The sequence below is a fragment of the Bidens hawaiensis genome, unplaced genomic scaffold (assembly GCF_021521415.1).
Source record: "Bidens hawaiensis isolate Kalapana, Puna unplaced genomic scaffold, B.hawaiensis_p1.1 tig00002553_1, whole genome shotgun sequence".
In the NCBI taxonomy this organism is placed as follows: Eukaryota; Viridiplantae; Streptophyta; class Magnoliopsida; order Asterales; family Asteraceae; genus Bidens; species Bidens hawaiensis.
In genome coordinates this window covers 3,053,770-3,068,591 of record NW_027491139.1, presented here as the reverse complement: position 1 = coordinate 3,068,591, position 14,822 = coordinate 3,053,770, and the positions used below count along the sequence as shown (strand labels likewise).

The following is a 14,822-nucleotide window of genomic DNA, read 5'->3' as shown; positions in this document are numbered from 1 at the left end:
CACCACCAGTGTATGAAAGGAAGGTTTGAAAATTTATATAATTACAATTAACTAATATATATATATATATATATATAGTTATGAAAAAATAAATAATACGTATTATATAAAGTTATAATTAATAACATATATAAAAGTAATTATAAATACAAAAAAATTGATTAATAAGTAGTAAATGAACTGGGCTCGGGCTTGAAAACCCATTCACTAGCTGAGCTCAAACTTAACCTTTGGGCAAGTTAAAAGATATGAGCTTGGGCTCGGCTCGTTTGCACCCTAGTTGGAGAAGAAAAAATAAACATGGTTTCTAAAAACAGAAGTTTTGTTTTACCTCATCAACTTGAAGAGATGACATATTTTGTCATAAAACTAACTGTGATATCTCCGTTAGAAAATGGCCAGGTGGAAGCCAATATGATGAAAGCTAGGACTATCATTAGAAATTTCTTAAGTTCTCTATTGTCGACCAAAAAACCAAAGTTTGAATTATTAAAAGTCAACATCCCAATATAATTTACTATCAAATTTTGACATGGATCAAACTTAAACCAAAGCTCGGGAGTTCTCTTTGTTTTGAGTATCAGTTTCCAGCATTTGCCATTAGTTGAAATTAGGTTCAAACGTGATTGTCACGAGTGATTTTGCGTGTTAGAGAGTATTTGAAAAATTGAGAGGTTAATTAGGATGGTTAAAATGATTAATTATCATTGTCTAACAGTTATATAGTCGTTTATAAATTATAACACTTAGAAAACAGTCATACACTTTAATATCAAATTTTAACGTCTGTAACCGGTTACTAACATATTAAAATTATATAATTCTGGTTAACAGGTTAACAAGTTTGTAATCGGTCCGAGTTCATATATGTATAACTGGTTCCTAATCATCGGTTTCAATCGATTATTAACCGGTTTCGGGTCAATATCCGGTTTTATTTCGGATAACCGTTTATGATTTGCACCTCTAGACTGAAATTTATATAATCAAGACCCCAAAAGAATAACATAAAGCCCAAAACAAGGCCCACATCCAAAGCCTAGATGGAACTTCAACATCCAAACATCCTCATGCAAACCATATTCATTCGTTCCGACCGATATTATTCACAAAACACCTACGTTCTTCCATTTGCCGGCGAATAACTGATCAAAACATGGCTGATATCGTCACCGAAGAGCCTGAGCATGAACCTACCACGTATATCGATTCAGCTAAAGAGAAGATCTCCGAGATTTTTGACCGAGACGATTCGTCGTCATCATCGGATTCAGATGCCAAAACCAAAGACAAGAAGAGTTTTCCTGTTCCATCTAACAAAAACACGACATCCTGGAAAGACAAACCTGTTCATAGTCTCTTAGGAGGTGGTAAAGGTACAATCATTAATTAATTAATTAGTTATCATTTTTTTGTATTTAGTTTTTGTAATTCATGCAGATCAATAAATAGATCGCATTGTGGTATTCAGATTTGTTTATATTATTCATATGGTTCACTGAATTTAGGTTGGTTTTTTGTATCTACATATACCTTTGGTTCATGATTAACATTTATATGAGCTCACTTGCATCCATTAATTGTTTTGAGCTTTTAAAAATATCAAAATATTTGTGCTCAAAAGGTTTTAGTGTTTTTATCTTATATGGAGTTGTCAAGTTGAGTACGTCTAGACTTTAGAAGAGGCATCCTGGTCGGTCAAGTATACAGTATACACTATACATGTATAAGCATATATGTATACGAGAGCATCATATTGGAGTCTCCATCTATACATGTATAATTTAACTAAAGAACTTATTTTTTTTTCTTTTAAGTTTTCTTTACTTTACAAAAGTTTCCACACCCAACTCTCCGTCTCCATCTCTCTTATCTGTACGTATTAACCCACAAACACTTATTTCATTATAAAGTACGAATATAGAGGCTTCAATGCGAATGCTCTAGTTAACAAGTATGTAAGTTAAAGAAAATGGGCCGGACAGTATATAGTTCCAAACCCAGAAACTAAGCCCTATTCCGGAATCCGGACATAAGTCATGAGACATGACATGGGATTTTTGTAATTCAGATGCAAATAAGAGTTTTTTTTTTCATTTTAACCAAGTTTGTTTATGGCAGCGGCTGATATATTTCTATGGAGGAGCAAGAGGAAATCAATGGCTATACTTGGTTTCGCGACTATAATATGGGCGCTCTTCGAATTGATCGAGTATCACTTGCTAAGTCTACTATGTCATATTCTAATACTAGTGCTTGGAGGCCATTTCTTGTGGTCAAATACGCTTAACCTTTTCTACAGGTAACATTTACTTAAACAGGTTGACTTGCTTTCCGTTTAACTCGTTTATTATGGCACGTTTACAATTTGATTATAACCAGGTGTCCACAGTTCCCACAAGTCGCAGTTGAAGAAGAAACGGCTCTGCAGGTAGCCTTGGTTCTTAGGCTTGAAATCAACAACGCTCTTGAGGTCCTTAGGGAAATCGCTGCTGGGAAAGATTTGAAGGAATTCCTTGCAGTATGCTCTATTCGATGCCAATATTTCAATCCGTTATGTGTTACATTGGATATTGCTGGTTTGTGGATTGTATTAACGGTCTAATCTCTTTGTTCATCAGGTAATTGCTGGTTTGTGGATTGTATCAATTGCAGGAAGCTGTTGTAGCCTCTTGACCTTGGTCTACATGTGTAAGAATCCTTTTTGAATTTTGTCTAGTAGATCTAGAGGTGGCCACTGTGGCCCGTTAATTACTTGTTAACGGATCGATTTGAGTTTTAAGTTATATTTTATCAGATTGGGTAAAAACAAAAATTCGGTGTGAAGCGTACGATGGATAGAGAAAAAAAAAAGTGGTGACATTTTTGTAAATAGAGTAATAATTATTCACGCTACACATTTACAACTGGCGTAACAATAATTACGCTAGTTGTATTTGCGTATTCAAAGTAATTACCACATTGCCACCACGTGTTTTCCTCCTTCCCATAATCCCTTCTCATAGTTCGCACGTTAATCTTCATTTGTATTTGATCCAAACACATGTCACCCAAAGTATTTTAACGCGTAAAACCTCTTGAATGAATTTACAAAAAAAGATAATTACCATTAGAAAATGTAATGCTATGATCATACCTTAACTTATTACATATGTTTTGGTTTCCTGATGTTGTATAGGCTTTGTTTTGTTGCACACTGTGCCATTGTTATATGAGCGACACAAGGATAAGGCCGATGTTTGTCTGGAGAAAGCAGAAGCGGAATTCAAGAAACAATTTGATGTACTCCAGGAAAAAGTTTTAAGCAGGGTTCCTAGTTTACAATCAAAAGACAAGAAGCTTGCGTAGGAACGATGGAGGTTGAGCCACATTTGACTAAAACAATGTCTTTCAAATTGTTTGTTATATCATGCATAACTCCATTTATTCATCCTTTTATCAGTTTATGTATCTTTTTTTATGGTTAAAACTTGTATTAGAATTGATATGTAGATTCTGAACATTAATGTTATGCAAGTAGCAAGCTATAATTTTTACGCAATGTGGGTCGCTCACATCTTTTTGATTTTAATAAAATGTAGTAGATTTTGTATAATTTAAATCATTCGATTATAATTACAAGTACAGCTTCATAAGGCTTTGATTGAAGATAGTTCATGTAGATTTTTGTTTAGGGTCGAAAATCTTGCACCCGTACCTAAACAAAGCCAACCAGATTTTGAATCCGGTAACAATGATGCTGGTTTTCCTTGGGTGTATACTTCAAAACCATCATACTCTATATGTTGTTATTTCGATATCATGTTATCATACCGTTATGTTATCTTATTTTGATTCCTTGTGTTCTTATTTTGGAGAGTGGTTTGTCTCGAATAAACTGCATCAATCCGATCATGTTTCTACTGCTCCTACCAATCTACCATAACTTGTTGAATGCAATAAGACCACCTATCCAAGTATCCAACATACACTCTGTTTTGTCTAATCACATTGATTAGCAAAGTCTTGATGAAATCCAGTGAGTTTTTAGTTGACGCTTCTCCAAAGAAAAAGGACAGAATTGTTGCGTCGGTGGGTTGTTAAAAATATCCCTTATAATCTCACGCTAACAATCTATATAGTTATTGTTCCATATATGACATGTAATTCTAACACCATCCATATTCAATCTATGTTTCCAATTACAATTTGGACCGAAATCAAAAAAAGCTTGACCGAAAAATCAGGTACAACCACCATCTAGTAAGCTTTATCCACGTCACCATGTACGTGACCTCAAACAGATAACCCACTCTTGGGATATGCCCAAAGCTTGGACCAAAATTCATCATACGACTCTGAATCACTATCGCTCTCGCTTGAAGCATAATCACCCTCTATGTATTCAACAACCTGGGTAAAAAAGAAAACAATTGTGCATTCATTGTTCCCATTATTCATAGTAAGACGCACAAAATGAACTTTAAATGATCTAAATGAATTAGAAAACCCAAAACTACGGGTGAAGTTACCTGCGATGGAGATATTGGTTTGATATGGAGATATTTGCATTCCAGCTTAGAAGCAGTTTCAAAACTCATGTCCGTGACCCAGACGATTTCATGGCAACGTGTGCACAATCCCCTTGAATATGTCAGAAGCTTCTTTGATGATAGGCCTGAAATCAAAACAAACCTAATCACTTAAATATAACACACAACAAAGTAATATTTCTATACAGTTTCTAAAACTTGACATGTAACACAGAATTCAAACGCGTACCATTATATGCCATCTTAAAATTAGTTCTCCAGTCAATGTTGTTATTGCATGCAATGCTTTCTTTGGAGCTTTCAGACTTCTCATGATCGGCCAATCCACCATGAAGTTTATCAATTTTGGGGAAATAATGTAAAGTGTTGAAGAATTTGGTATGTATCAACTGCCATAGATGGTTATCACTTGATGCAGCATTCCATGACCTGCATATGAAATGTTCACATGTATTTAACAGCATGTTGATTTTCATGGTGGAAACAAGTTGATTTATGTTTGTTTTTTTTTTATTTCATTCACATATAATTTTGGTATAAGTCATGATTACCCTAACTAATTTGCTTGGTTTACAAAGGTTGAGGCACGTGTCTATGTACAACCACATAAGCTTTATTTACAACCAAAAGTTGCATTTATCTCATCCGCTTTGCATATCAACCAATTTACCAATTAAACCTTTCATTATTTCTTCATCCCTTTGGTTATGTCTACATATAAACCAGATATAAAAAGGATTATAGAGAAAGAATATACCGGCAAACTTGTGAAGCAGAAACTAAAGATTGTAAATCCAAGAAACGGAAGATGTGCACTAGAACATCTTGTGGAAGTTCAACTAAATCTGGATAAAGAACACAGAAAGAATGTATGTAAGTTGAAGCATGTATTATACACAATATGGACCTCCACGAGTTTTAATGCTTCATTATGTCAATTTAAAGTACAGAGAAAACCCATGTATATGAGTTTTAACTCTTTTATGAAACAAAGACACAAGGCACTTGAAATGGTAAATTACTGCCCCTCTTGCATCATTTCCGTTATCTGTTCATCTCAATCACACACCCGTTTCTATAATTCAAAGAACTATCATACTATACAAACAGGTTGAAATCAATCGATCTGACAAGTGGTATCAGAGCAGGTTGTAAGTCAACCACTGATTTTGACTCAAATCCTCTATGTAGAGACGTAATACAAGATTAAAGCTAAGAGAATAGACAACTGAAGATAACACAACAGGATCTGTCAATGAAGCTGGAGCACCATTGGAGACAGAAACTAACATTGAAGCTATATGAAGTCAGCAACAACTGAATGAAGTTGTGGCTTCATTGTTAGTTTCATATGTTTAGGGAAAGCTACCAATTGAAAGGGAGCAATAGAATGAGCTATCAGATGACCCAATAGTGAATCAGAAGTATGTCTTCAACTACTCTTCATTTGCTTAGACTATATAGCATTATTTACATGTTTTTATCAACATATAGAAGATCAATGTTAGCATGAGTATCACGGCTTTCCAAGAAATGAGAAGAAATGAAACTGCAGCAACAGATCTGCTGCTGTTGACTTATGTCTGGCCGCACATGAACACAACCAACGCAGCAAACAGAAAAAAAAAATAATAAAGGAACACAAAATTCGCATGGTTCGGTTTAACCGCACACACATCCACGGCTACAACTAGGTGTAATAAACAGTTGATAAACAGTTGCCACCGCTCAAAGTTTCTCCTACTCAAGAAGACTCTATAAAACGACAAAACCCTATCAAGGATAATGTGCGTCTGTGCTTATTGTAAGAGAAAGTGACTGAGGAAGTGAGGAGTATGTAATAAATCACACTAATGTAAATCTTATAATCTTTTCGATTCCGCTGATCTATTCTCTCAAACAGGTTGAACTCAATGTGGTTAACTTAACTAGTTAAGCAAGGTACATATATATGTCTTTGAACATGAAATCAAACCAAAAACCAACCTTGATCGCGGCGGGCTTTGGAAGACCTCTTATGGGCAACCATGGCTTGCTTGAACTCAGTAACAGCCAGGGTTTTCTTCTGCTTAGGTAATGCTGACTCAGCAGCCTGAACGAGTGTATTAGCTGCTGCAATTGCTGATTGTGTCTGCATCCTAAAATTCCAAGTAAATTGACAATGGTCAAATAATTAGGGCAATTCAGTTGTTGCGTGATTAGATTAAGATCCAATTAGGGTTTGTATTGTACCTGGGAAGAGTTCTAAAGGCGGTGATGAGGTCTTGGAAGACAAGTGATTGTAAAGATTTGGGGAATTTGGAATACGAGAGTTTGAGGATCAAAGCCAGTTCTCTGCAGGCTGATGAGTAATTGGAGGTTCGAGATAGAGATTGCTGGAGCCCTAATTTAATGTATCTATCCATCGCACCTTCCATTGCAGAATGAACGCCAGAAAACTGTTTCAAATGAAATGAAATTGACTGGGGCAATCAAATGATAAAAAACACAACCCAATACTCTCACGATCAAACACAACTAGGGGTGTTAATCGGGTCAACCCGATCGGGTTTCGGATTAATCGGGTTTTAAAAAAATCAAAACTAACCCGCAACCCGACCCTATTAAGATTAGGGTTCGGGTTAATCGGATTAGTCGGGTTAATTACACTATATTTTGAGGTTAAATAAAGAATGTGAAAATGTCATTTATAAATTGTTTGGTTTCGAGCCACTGGTGGTGTTTGAACCAAGGTTATTTAAAGAAACAAAAAACAAACACTTGTAGGTGATTTGAAACAAAAAGAACAAACAACATTAGATTCGAAATCCAAATTAGTGAATCACTTAAACTAAGTAAAATATTTTTTTTATTAAATTCTAGTCCTAGTTAATAACAATGGACGTTTTTCTAGTTGTGCAAAAAATTATGAGCTAAACATCAAGAATAGCATTTGAAGAAACACTAAGTGACCCCGGGCAGATTATGGGTAATCTGGGGGCTAAGTAATGTTTCCCACGAGGGGTTAGACCCTTGGAAGACGGTTCTTCTGATAACCTGCAAAACAGACACCGTGAGCTCGTCACTGAGAAGGGGGGGGTTCCTCCTTGTGACCACCCTCCGGCGTGAGAATCAGACTAGATTGCTCTTTAAATATAAAAGTATATTAAGAGATTGCTAGAGCAGATATCAGGTATAATATGATAAGATAAGATGTTCATACCATTGGGGTATTTATAGCCGAAGGTAGGTTTCCAAGGGGTTTAGCCGGCCCAACACGCTACCAACTGTAACCTATGCACGTGCCCTGCCTGTGAGTGGTGGATAGGTAGCGGCTGACACAGAGCAGGCGTGTCGTGCACTCTTCCTCTTCTGCCAACTACAGGCTAGGCACGTGGTATGGCAGGAGTTGGTGGGTAGGCGGCGGCTATTGGTCACAGTGCTGTGGCGTGCTGTCTGCCATGCTGCTGTCAGTGAGCTGTCGCATTCTTGGTCAGATCTTTTGTCTGTACCTCGTCAGGTATCACACAAAAGATCCTCCATCATACGGACTGGCTCATTTAGGCGGGAGTTTTCCCCCTCCCGCCTTTGCTCATTCCTTCAGGTGACACTGGGGAGAGTTAAGTGCCTAGTGCGTGTAGCCATGCTGCGCGGGTGGCCTTCCCTCATGGCTTGTATCCGAGGCTGCGGGAACAGGCGGAGTCCTTCACCATGGGAGGCATTTCCTGCGGGACCAGCTTGCATACTGCGCGTAAGGACGTCACTTCTCTGAGCATGGTTGGTCCTGCGGATCCAGTTGGTCTCTGCGCAGACGCCCCTGTTTAAGGTGAGTCTTGCGGGTCCAACTGGGCTCTGCTGGGACCTACCTCTTCAAGTCCCCCCAGTCCAATGTTCTTCTCATGCGTGTTTAATAAAGTGAGGTGAACTTTTGGACTTAAAAGGGTTTTGAAAAGGGTTTTGTAAGGTTTTCCATGGGAAGTCCTTGTCACTTGCAGAAATGCCCGAGTTTCCTGCTTGGTCTTTGGGTATGATGCGGGTAGGTCTGTAACCTCCTCGCAAGTCAGGAGCATTGAGTCCCAGTTGTGTGGATTCTCCATGAGGTTTTGGTAGTTTTGAACATAGTGATCAATTATGTTAAAACCACCAATTCCATCCTGGAGCTTCAAACAACGTAGTTCTCGACGTTCCCGCTATGCGGGGATGTTATTTCCTTTTCCGCAAGCATTGCCCAGAAGATCCTTCTTGGTTTCAATTCCCAGCGGAGCGCTAGGCATGTGAAGGGTTTTGCCTTAACACTGTACCTGCGCTCGTCTTATGGTTACTTTACTTCCAAGGTATTCCTGGCGTCAATTCCCTGCGGGTGCTAGGTATGTGAAGGGTTTTGCCTTTACACTGTACCCGCACCTGTCTTATAGTTACTTGGTTGCCGAGGTACTTGGCTTCAATTCCCTGCGGGTGCTAGGTATGTTAAGGGTTTTGCCTTAACACTGTACCCGCATCCGTCTTATGGTTACTTGTTCGCCAAGGTTTTCTTGGCTTCAATTCCCTGCGGGTGCTAGGTATGTGAAGGGTTTTGCCTTTACACTGTACCCGCATCCGTCTTATGGTTACTTGTTCGCCAAGGTTCTTGGCTTCAATTCCCTGCGGGTGCTAGGTATGTGAAGGGTTTTGCCTTTACACTGTACCCGCACCCGTCTTATGGTTACTTGTTCGCCAAGGTTTTCTTGGCTTCAATTCCCTGCGGGTGCTAGGTATGTGAAGGGTTTTGCCTTAACACTGTACCCGCATCCGTCTTATGGTTACTTGTTCGCCAAGGTAGGGGGGTATTTTAAATTTTGAATTTTGACATTCGAAAGGTTGGTGGAAAGATAGGAACAGTCCAAACCTCTGAAACGTCGTGCGACGGTTTCTTCTGGCTGTGTCAGGACGTGCAGGAAGTTATGGTGACGTGACAGAACCTGGTCATTCCAGTCGCTTTTTCAAGCGCGTGGGCTCGATTTTTCGGGCGCGTGGCCGCGAAATTACTGGCACACGTCCTTTCAACAGCTGTTGCCAGCTTGCTTTTTGCCACGTGTCATAGTTTCATTGCACCTTTGATTTCTCTCTCTTCCGTATTAAATTCACCGCATTAATTGCGATTAGTATATAAAGGGGGAGAGGGTTATTTGCAATTCACACTTTTCACTTTCATCTCTTCTTCTCAAGTAATTTCCGGCGAATTTTTCTGTTCAGTAAAGCATTACCCTGAAATCTCTTTTCATCTTTCTTCCACCATGCCTTCTCATGATGCTGATGACCAGAAGACTGCTGGCGAATGCCAGTGCTCTCTTCCTGTCGATCTGTACCAGTATATCGTCAGGAAGTTCATGCTCGAGTCTCTCGAGCCTGAGTTTCCTGAACCCCACCATACTGTGTACGATGCCCCTAGTGGCAAGATCGGGGTTTATGCTGCATTCTTTGTCTACGGAAACCTTAGGTTTCCGTTGACAAAGTTTGTGTACCGTGTCCTGGAGAGGCACGGTGTGCACCTGACAGAGGTGCACCCCATGGCCATTGCCAAGGTCCGGCACTTTGAGTGGGTGTGCCGGATACTGGGCCTTGAGCCCCTCGTTGACCGTCTGATGACCTTCTACACTTGGAGGTGCATCCAGGGGTGGTACACTCTTACAACCCGTATCAAGGGTTTAAAGATTTGTACCACCGAGCGGAGTCTTCGCTCATGGAGAAGAGAGTTCTTCTTCATATCCGCTCGCGCCATCCCCATCGCCATGAAGTTCAAGAATGGCCAGGCGCTTCCGAACCTTCCCGCCCTCAACTACGAGGAGGCGGAATGGTTCTCGAAGATATCCCGGGTCCAGTCCCCGGTTTTCCGTTTTCCGGAGTCGGCGATGGTGATGCTGGGGATGAGCCGGGTGTGGAAGGCGGCGAATGCGGATAAGGTTCCGATCGTTCTTGAATATGGTTCGAACTCTGTCCCTTATGGTACGTCTTGTTTCATTTTGCTGACTTCGATTTTTTCTGACTTTCTTGTTGATTTCAGAGGGGAACGATCTTCAGTCGCTCCTGAACCCGCGGGAGGGAGATGGTCCCGCGCGGATGGGTACTCGTGCTCTGGATGAGAACGAGTTGCCCATCTTAGAGCAGACCGCGGGTCGGTTCGTGGAGGTTTACCCGCCAGGCCAAGAGATCCTGAGCCACCGACGGCCAGGTAAGCCTATCTTCTACCCTGAACCTCTCAATGCTGTGCCTGCTGCTGGAGTTGACATTTCTTCTTCTGAGGAATCCGCAGAAGGTCCTCCACTGGTGCGGAAGAAAAAGGCTGCCGTCGGGAAAGGCAAGGAGAAGGTGGCCTCTACGGCCGACCCGGTAGTCCTATCTGACTCAGAGTCAGATAGTGCAGAGGTGGCGGGGGAGCCCGGTGGCGAGGAGACCACCGCTCCGGAGGCTGTAGCTGTTACCTCCGGGGAGGCAGCGACGACGACGGTTACCGGTGTCAAGAGGCCGGCTCTATCGGGTTCGCCCCCGCTCGTCCGTACGTTCAAGCTCAAGAAACCCCGTAAGTGCCTCCATAATTCTTGTCTAGATTTGTTGTTTCAAATAAATTTTTCTAACACTTTTGCTTGTGCAGGTGTGGATGTTGACGCATTCCAGGGTGGAGTTGAAGCAAGTATTCCCCCGCCAATGAGGGAAGGCTCGGTCAGCCTTCCCGAGGCGTCGACCCAGGCGTCTGTGCCTGCTTCCGCTGGTTCTAGCCTTCCTGAGGTTGTTCCAGCTGAGAAGTTGTCTCCGCCGGCCGTGAGTGCAATTTTTACAGCATCTTTCACGGAGCCGGCGGTTACTGTTGCAGAGGAGGCGGCGCCAACAATGGCTACCACAGCGGCTGCCACTATACCTGCGCCACCGGCACCGACGGCCGGACCATCAGGTACGCGCCGGGCTTTCCGCCGATCTATGCCACCTTCCCGTCTGCCTGACCTGTTGGATGGATTTCCTTTAGGTTCAGGTGATGGGTTTGGCGGCTATCGGCCTGTTATTGACCCTACAGGTACGTAGGGTTCTTTTTTCCCTTATATATTTTTATCATTTTTTCCTAACTGCCTTTGTTTCTTTTGCAGTGTCGGATTCCAATGAAGTGTATGTTCCAAGATGGAACATACGCCGAGGAACAACCCTTCGCACCCCTGTGGAGTGCGTGGACTGGGCTCGCCACGCTGCTCCTCATGGTGCGTTGGGGGAAGCCATGGCTAGCTACCAAGAGGGTAGGCTAACCAATGAGCTTCGGGTTCTCCAGGCCCGGACGCAGCCCCGCGTCGAGCTGCTTTGTCGTGAAAACGACAAGTTAAAAGCAGCTCGCGCCAAAGATGTATCTGAAGCGCGGGCTCTTCGGGAGGAGAACCGGCAGTTGGCCGCTGCCGCAGCCGAGAAGGAGAAGGCATTCAAGGCCCTCGAGGTTGAAGTCCAGGCGCGACTCGAGGCCCGCTCCAAGGCTGCCCAAGCTGTGAATGAACAGCTTCGGCTGGCCAAGGAGACTGCGCGAAACTCAACTGAGAGGGCTGCCAAGGCTGAAGCTGTTGCTGAGCCACTTCGCGAAGAGAATGAGCAGCTTAAATGCAAATTAAAGGCTCTTCAGCATGCTCATGACGCCTTGGCAATGGAAGATGCCAAGAAGTTGCAGGAGATCCTTGACCAGAGGGGGGTGCTTGACCGCACTGAAAGGAAACTCAAAAGCGTTGAAGAAGCTGCCGCCAAGGAAGTTCAACTTGCCAACCTTGATAAAAGCGGAGCCGAACGTGCTTACAAAGAAAGTCAAGCTACCCTCCAATGGTTGCTTCGAGAAGCGTTGCCTCAGGTATCTTTATCTTTTTCTTTACGCTTTCCGCTCGTAATTAGAAAATGTTCTAACTTGTATTCTTTTGTAGGTTGTGCGTCAGGTCCTCTCAGAGACCTCTTATGACGATGCGATGAGCGCAGCCCTCAACGCTTCTCATGAGGATGGGCAGAAGACTGGCTTCCTGCTTGGTCTAGGGTTCGCTGAGAGAGGCTTTCCGCCCTCCAACTTCCCTTTATTCAATGTTAATACTGAAGCTGCTTATGACCAAGCTGTGAACCAGTACGCTGCCTTCCCGCATCCAGTGGTGGAGAAGGTGAATGAAGCTGCTGCTGCTGATGATGGGCTAAACATCCTTAAGGCTTTCCTTGGGCAGCCGCGCTCTGACGGTGCTGGTCCAAGCGGAGGTGGCCCTGAAGCCTGATCCTAAAGATCCCTTCCCACTGCTAGGATAGACTTAGCTTTGTATAGATTTCTTTTAGGCGGGTAGTTACCCGGCCACTGTTGTAATATATCATTGAAATATACGATTGTTATTCCTTTCATTGGATTCTTTGCTTTATAAACTTATGACTTGCATACTTAGTTTAAAATAGCAATTTTCCAAGTGTTTAGAGTAAGTTAACCTGTGGACGTGGTTGATGGGTTAAAGTTTTGCTTCCTCTTTCGTGATTGTGCGGGTATAACCGTCACTCGCACTTAGTAGGATGGCAAAACTTTACCCATACCTGACCTGCGTGTAGGTTTTTCTTATGAGGATAAGTTAACCTTTGAACGTGGCTGATAATAGGTGTGAAGTTTTGCTTCCTCTTTTCGTGATTGTGCGGGTAGACCCGTCACTTGCACTTAGTAGGATGGCAAAACTTTACCCATACCTGACCTGCGTGTAGGTTTTTCTTATGAGGATAAGTTAACCTTTGAACGTGGTTGATAATAGGTGTGAAGTTTTGCTTCCTCTTTTCGTGATTGTGCGGGTAGACCCGTCACTTGCACTTAGTAGGATGGCAAAACTTTACCCATACCTGACCTGCGTGTAGGTTTTTCTTATGAGGATAAGTTAACCTTTGAACGTGGTTGATAATAGGTGTGAAGTTTTGCTTCCTCCTTCGTGATTGTGCGGGTAGAACCGTCACTTGCACTTAGTAGGATGGCAAAACTTTACCCATACCTGACCTGCGTGTAGGTTTTCCTTATGAGGATAAGTTAACCTTTGAACGTGGTTGATAATAGGTGTGAAGTTTTGCTTCCTCCTTCGTGATTGTGCGGGTAGAACCGTCACTTGCACTTAGTAGGATGGCAAAACTTTACCCATACCTGACCTGCGTGTAGGTTTTCCTTATGAGGATAAGTTAACCTTTGAACGTGGTTGATAATAGGTGTGAAGTTTTGCTTCCTCCTTCGTGATTGTGCGGGTAGAACCGTCACTTGCACTTAGTAGGATGGCAAAACTTTACCCATACCTGACCTGCGTGTAGGTTTTCTTACCTTTTTAAGAATTTTGTTTTGAACCGTTCGACGCGCGGTTGTCGATAGGTTATTATTCAGTTTCCTTAATGATTCATGCGGATAGACCGGCACTTTCATTTTTGGGTGCTGAACTTTTTCCCCTTCAACTGACCTGCGTGAAGGTTTGTCGCGTTATTGGGTTCGTGCGGGTAGGACCGCCTTCCCATTCACTGACTTCACGTAATTATGCGGTGAAAACCGGCATATTAGTGTCCAGAAAAGTATAAATGTAAAATCATCAGCTTCGATATTCTTAAAGAGAATCATTTCCATTAGAAGTGGCTCTTGGCCTTCTCTTTACAAATTGGAATTGATTACATGCAAACTGTGTAATTGAACTCCCTTCCATGTTGGGACAGGAGTGCCATCGAGCCGACACGCACCTGTTTCGGGATCTCGTTCTTTACGCAGCATGTAGTCTCTATATTGAAGCTGATTTTTTATTCGTGTTTACCCCAGCCGTGGTTCCACACGCACCTGCCTGCCTGCTTAGCTTTTATTTCGCCACGAGGTGCGCGAGCGTCCCATCTCTGACGAATGTTTCGACCATGTCTTTTACGTCTATGCATTCTTCAGTGTTGTGGCCTTTTGTTCTGTGATAGTCACAGTACTTGCTCCGATCAGCATCGTGACGATGTCGGATTACTGGAGGCTTTGGCCATGGGAGCTCTTCAGTAGCAAATATGTCAGTGACGCTTTTGGTAAGTGGCGTCCATCTGGAGTTCCGGTGCGGCTTTACATTATCCCTTTCACCCAATCGGTGCTGTAAGCCGGATGAGGTGTCAAAGTTTACCCTTGACTGCCAAATGCCTTGCTTCCGTTTTTTGTTCAATCGGGCGGTGAGGACGTTGTCCTCTCTCGTCCTCTGGGTGTAAAGGTTTGTGCTCTGCGGAAGGTCTCTACCCAGTTGCTTCTCCGTTTCCGCATAGCGTTTGGCTGCTGTCATGATGCCATCCCATGTGGATGGCATTCCATCT

General features: G+C 42.5%; 2 protein-coding genes across 2 annotated transcripts; one reads left to right on the top strand and one right to left on the bottom strand.

Annotated features, from left to right (window-relative positions):
* The first annotated feature begins 958 nt into the window (after nucleotides 1-958).
* LOC143620221 (reticulon-like protein B5) lies at nucleotides 959-3,717 on the top strand. The gene is made up of 5 exons (XM_077091954.1): nucleotides 959-1,376; nucleotides 2,122-2,302; nucleotides 2,383-2,521; nucleotides 2,622-2,691; nucleotides 3,179-3,717. Exons 1-5 carry the CDS (start codon nucleotides 1,157-1,159, stop codon nucleotides 3,346-3,348), a joined length of 780 nt encoding a protein of 259 aa, XP_076948069.1. The 5' UTR covers nucleotides 959-1,156; the 3' UTR covers nucleotides 3,349-3,717.
* A 324-nt stretch (nucleotides 3,718-4,041) lies between these two features.
* Nucleotides 4,042-6,949, bottom strand: LOC143620220 (F-box protein At5g52880-like). The gene is made up of 6 exons (XM_077091953.1): nucleotides 6,765-6,949; nucleotides 6,519-6,670; nucleotides 5,290-5,377; nucleotides 4,762-4,961; nucleotides 4,512-4,657; nucleotides 4,042-4,392 (listed from the first exon to the last, which is right to left on the bottom strand). Exons 1-6 carry the CDS (start codon nucleotides 6,947-6,949, stop codon nucleotides 4,276-4,278), a joined length of 888 nt encoding a protein of 295 aa, XP_076948068.1. The 3' UTR covers nucleotides 4,042-4,275.
* Between the last annotated feature and the right edge of the window lie 7,873 nt (nucleotides 6,950-14,822).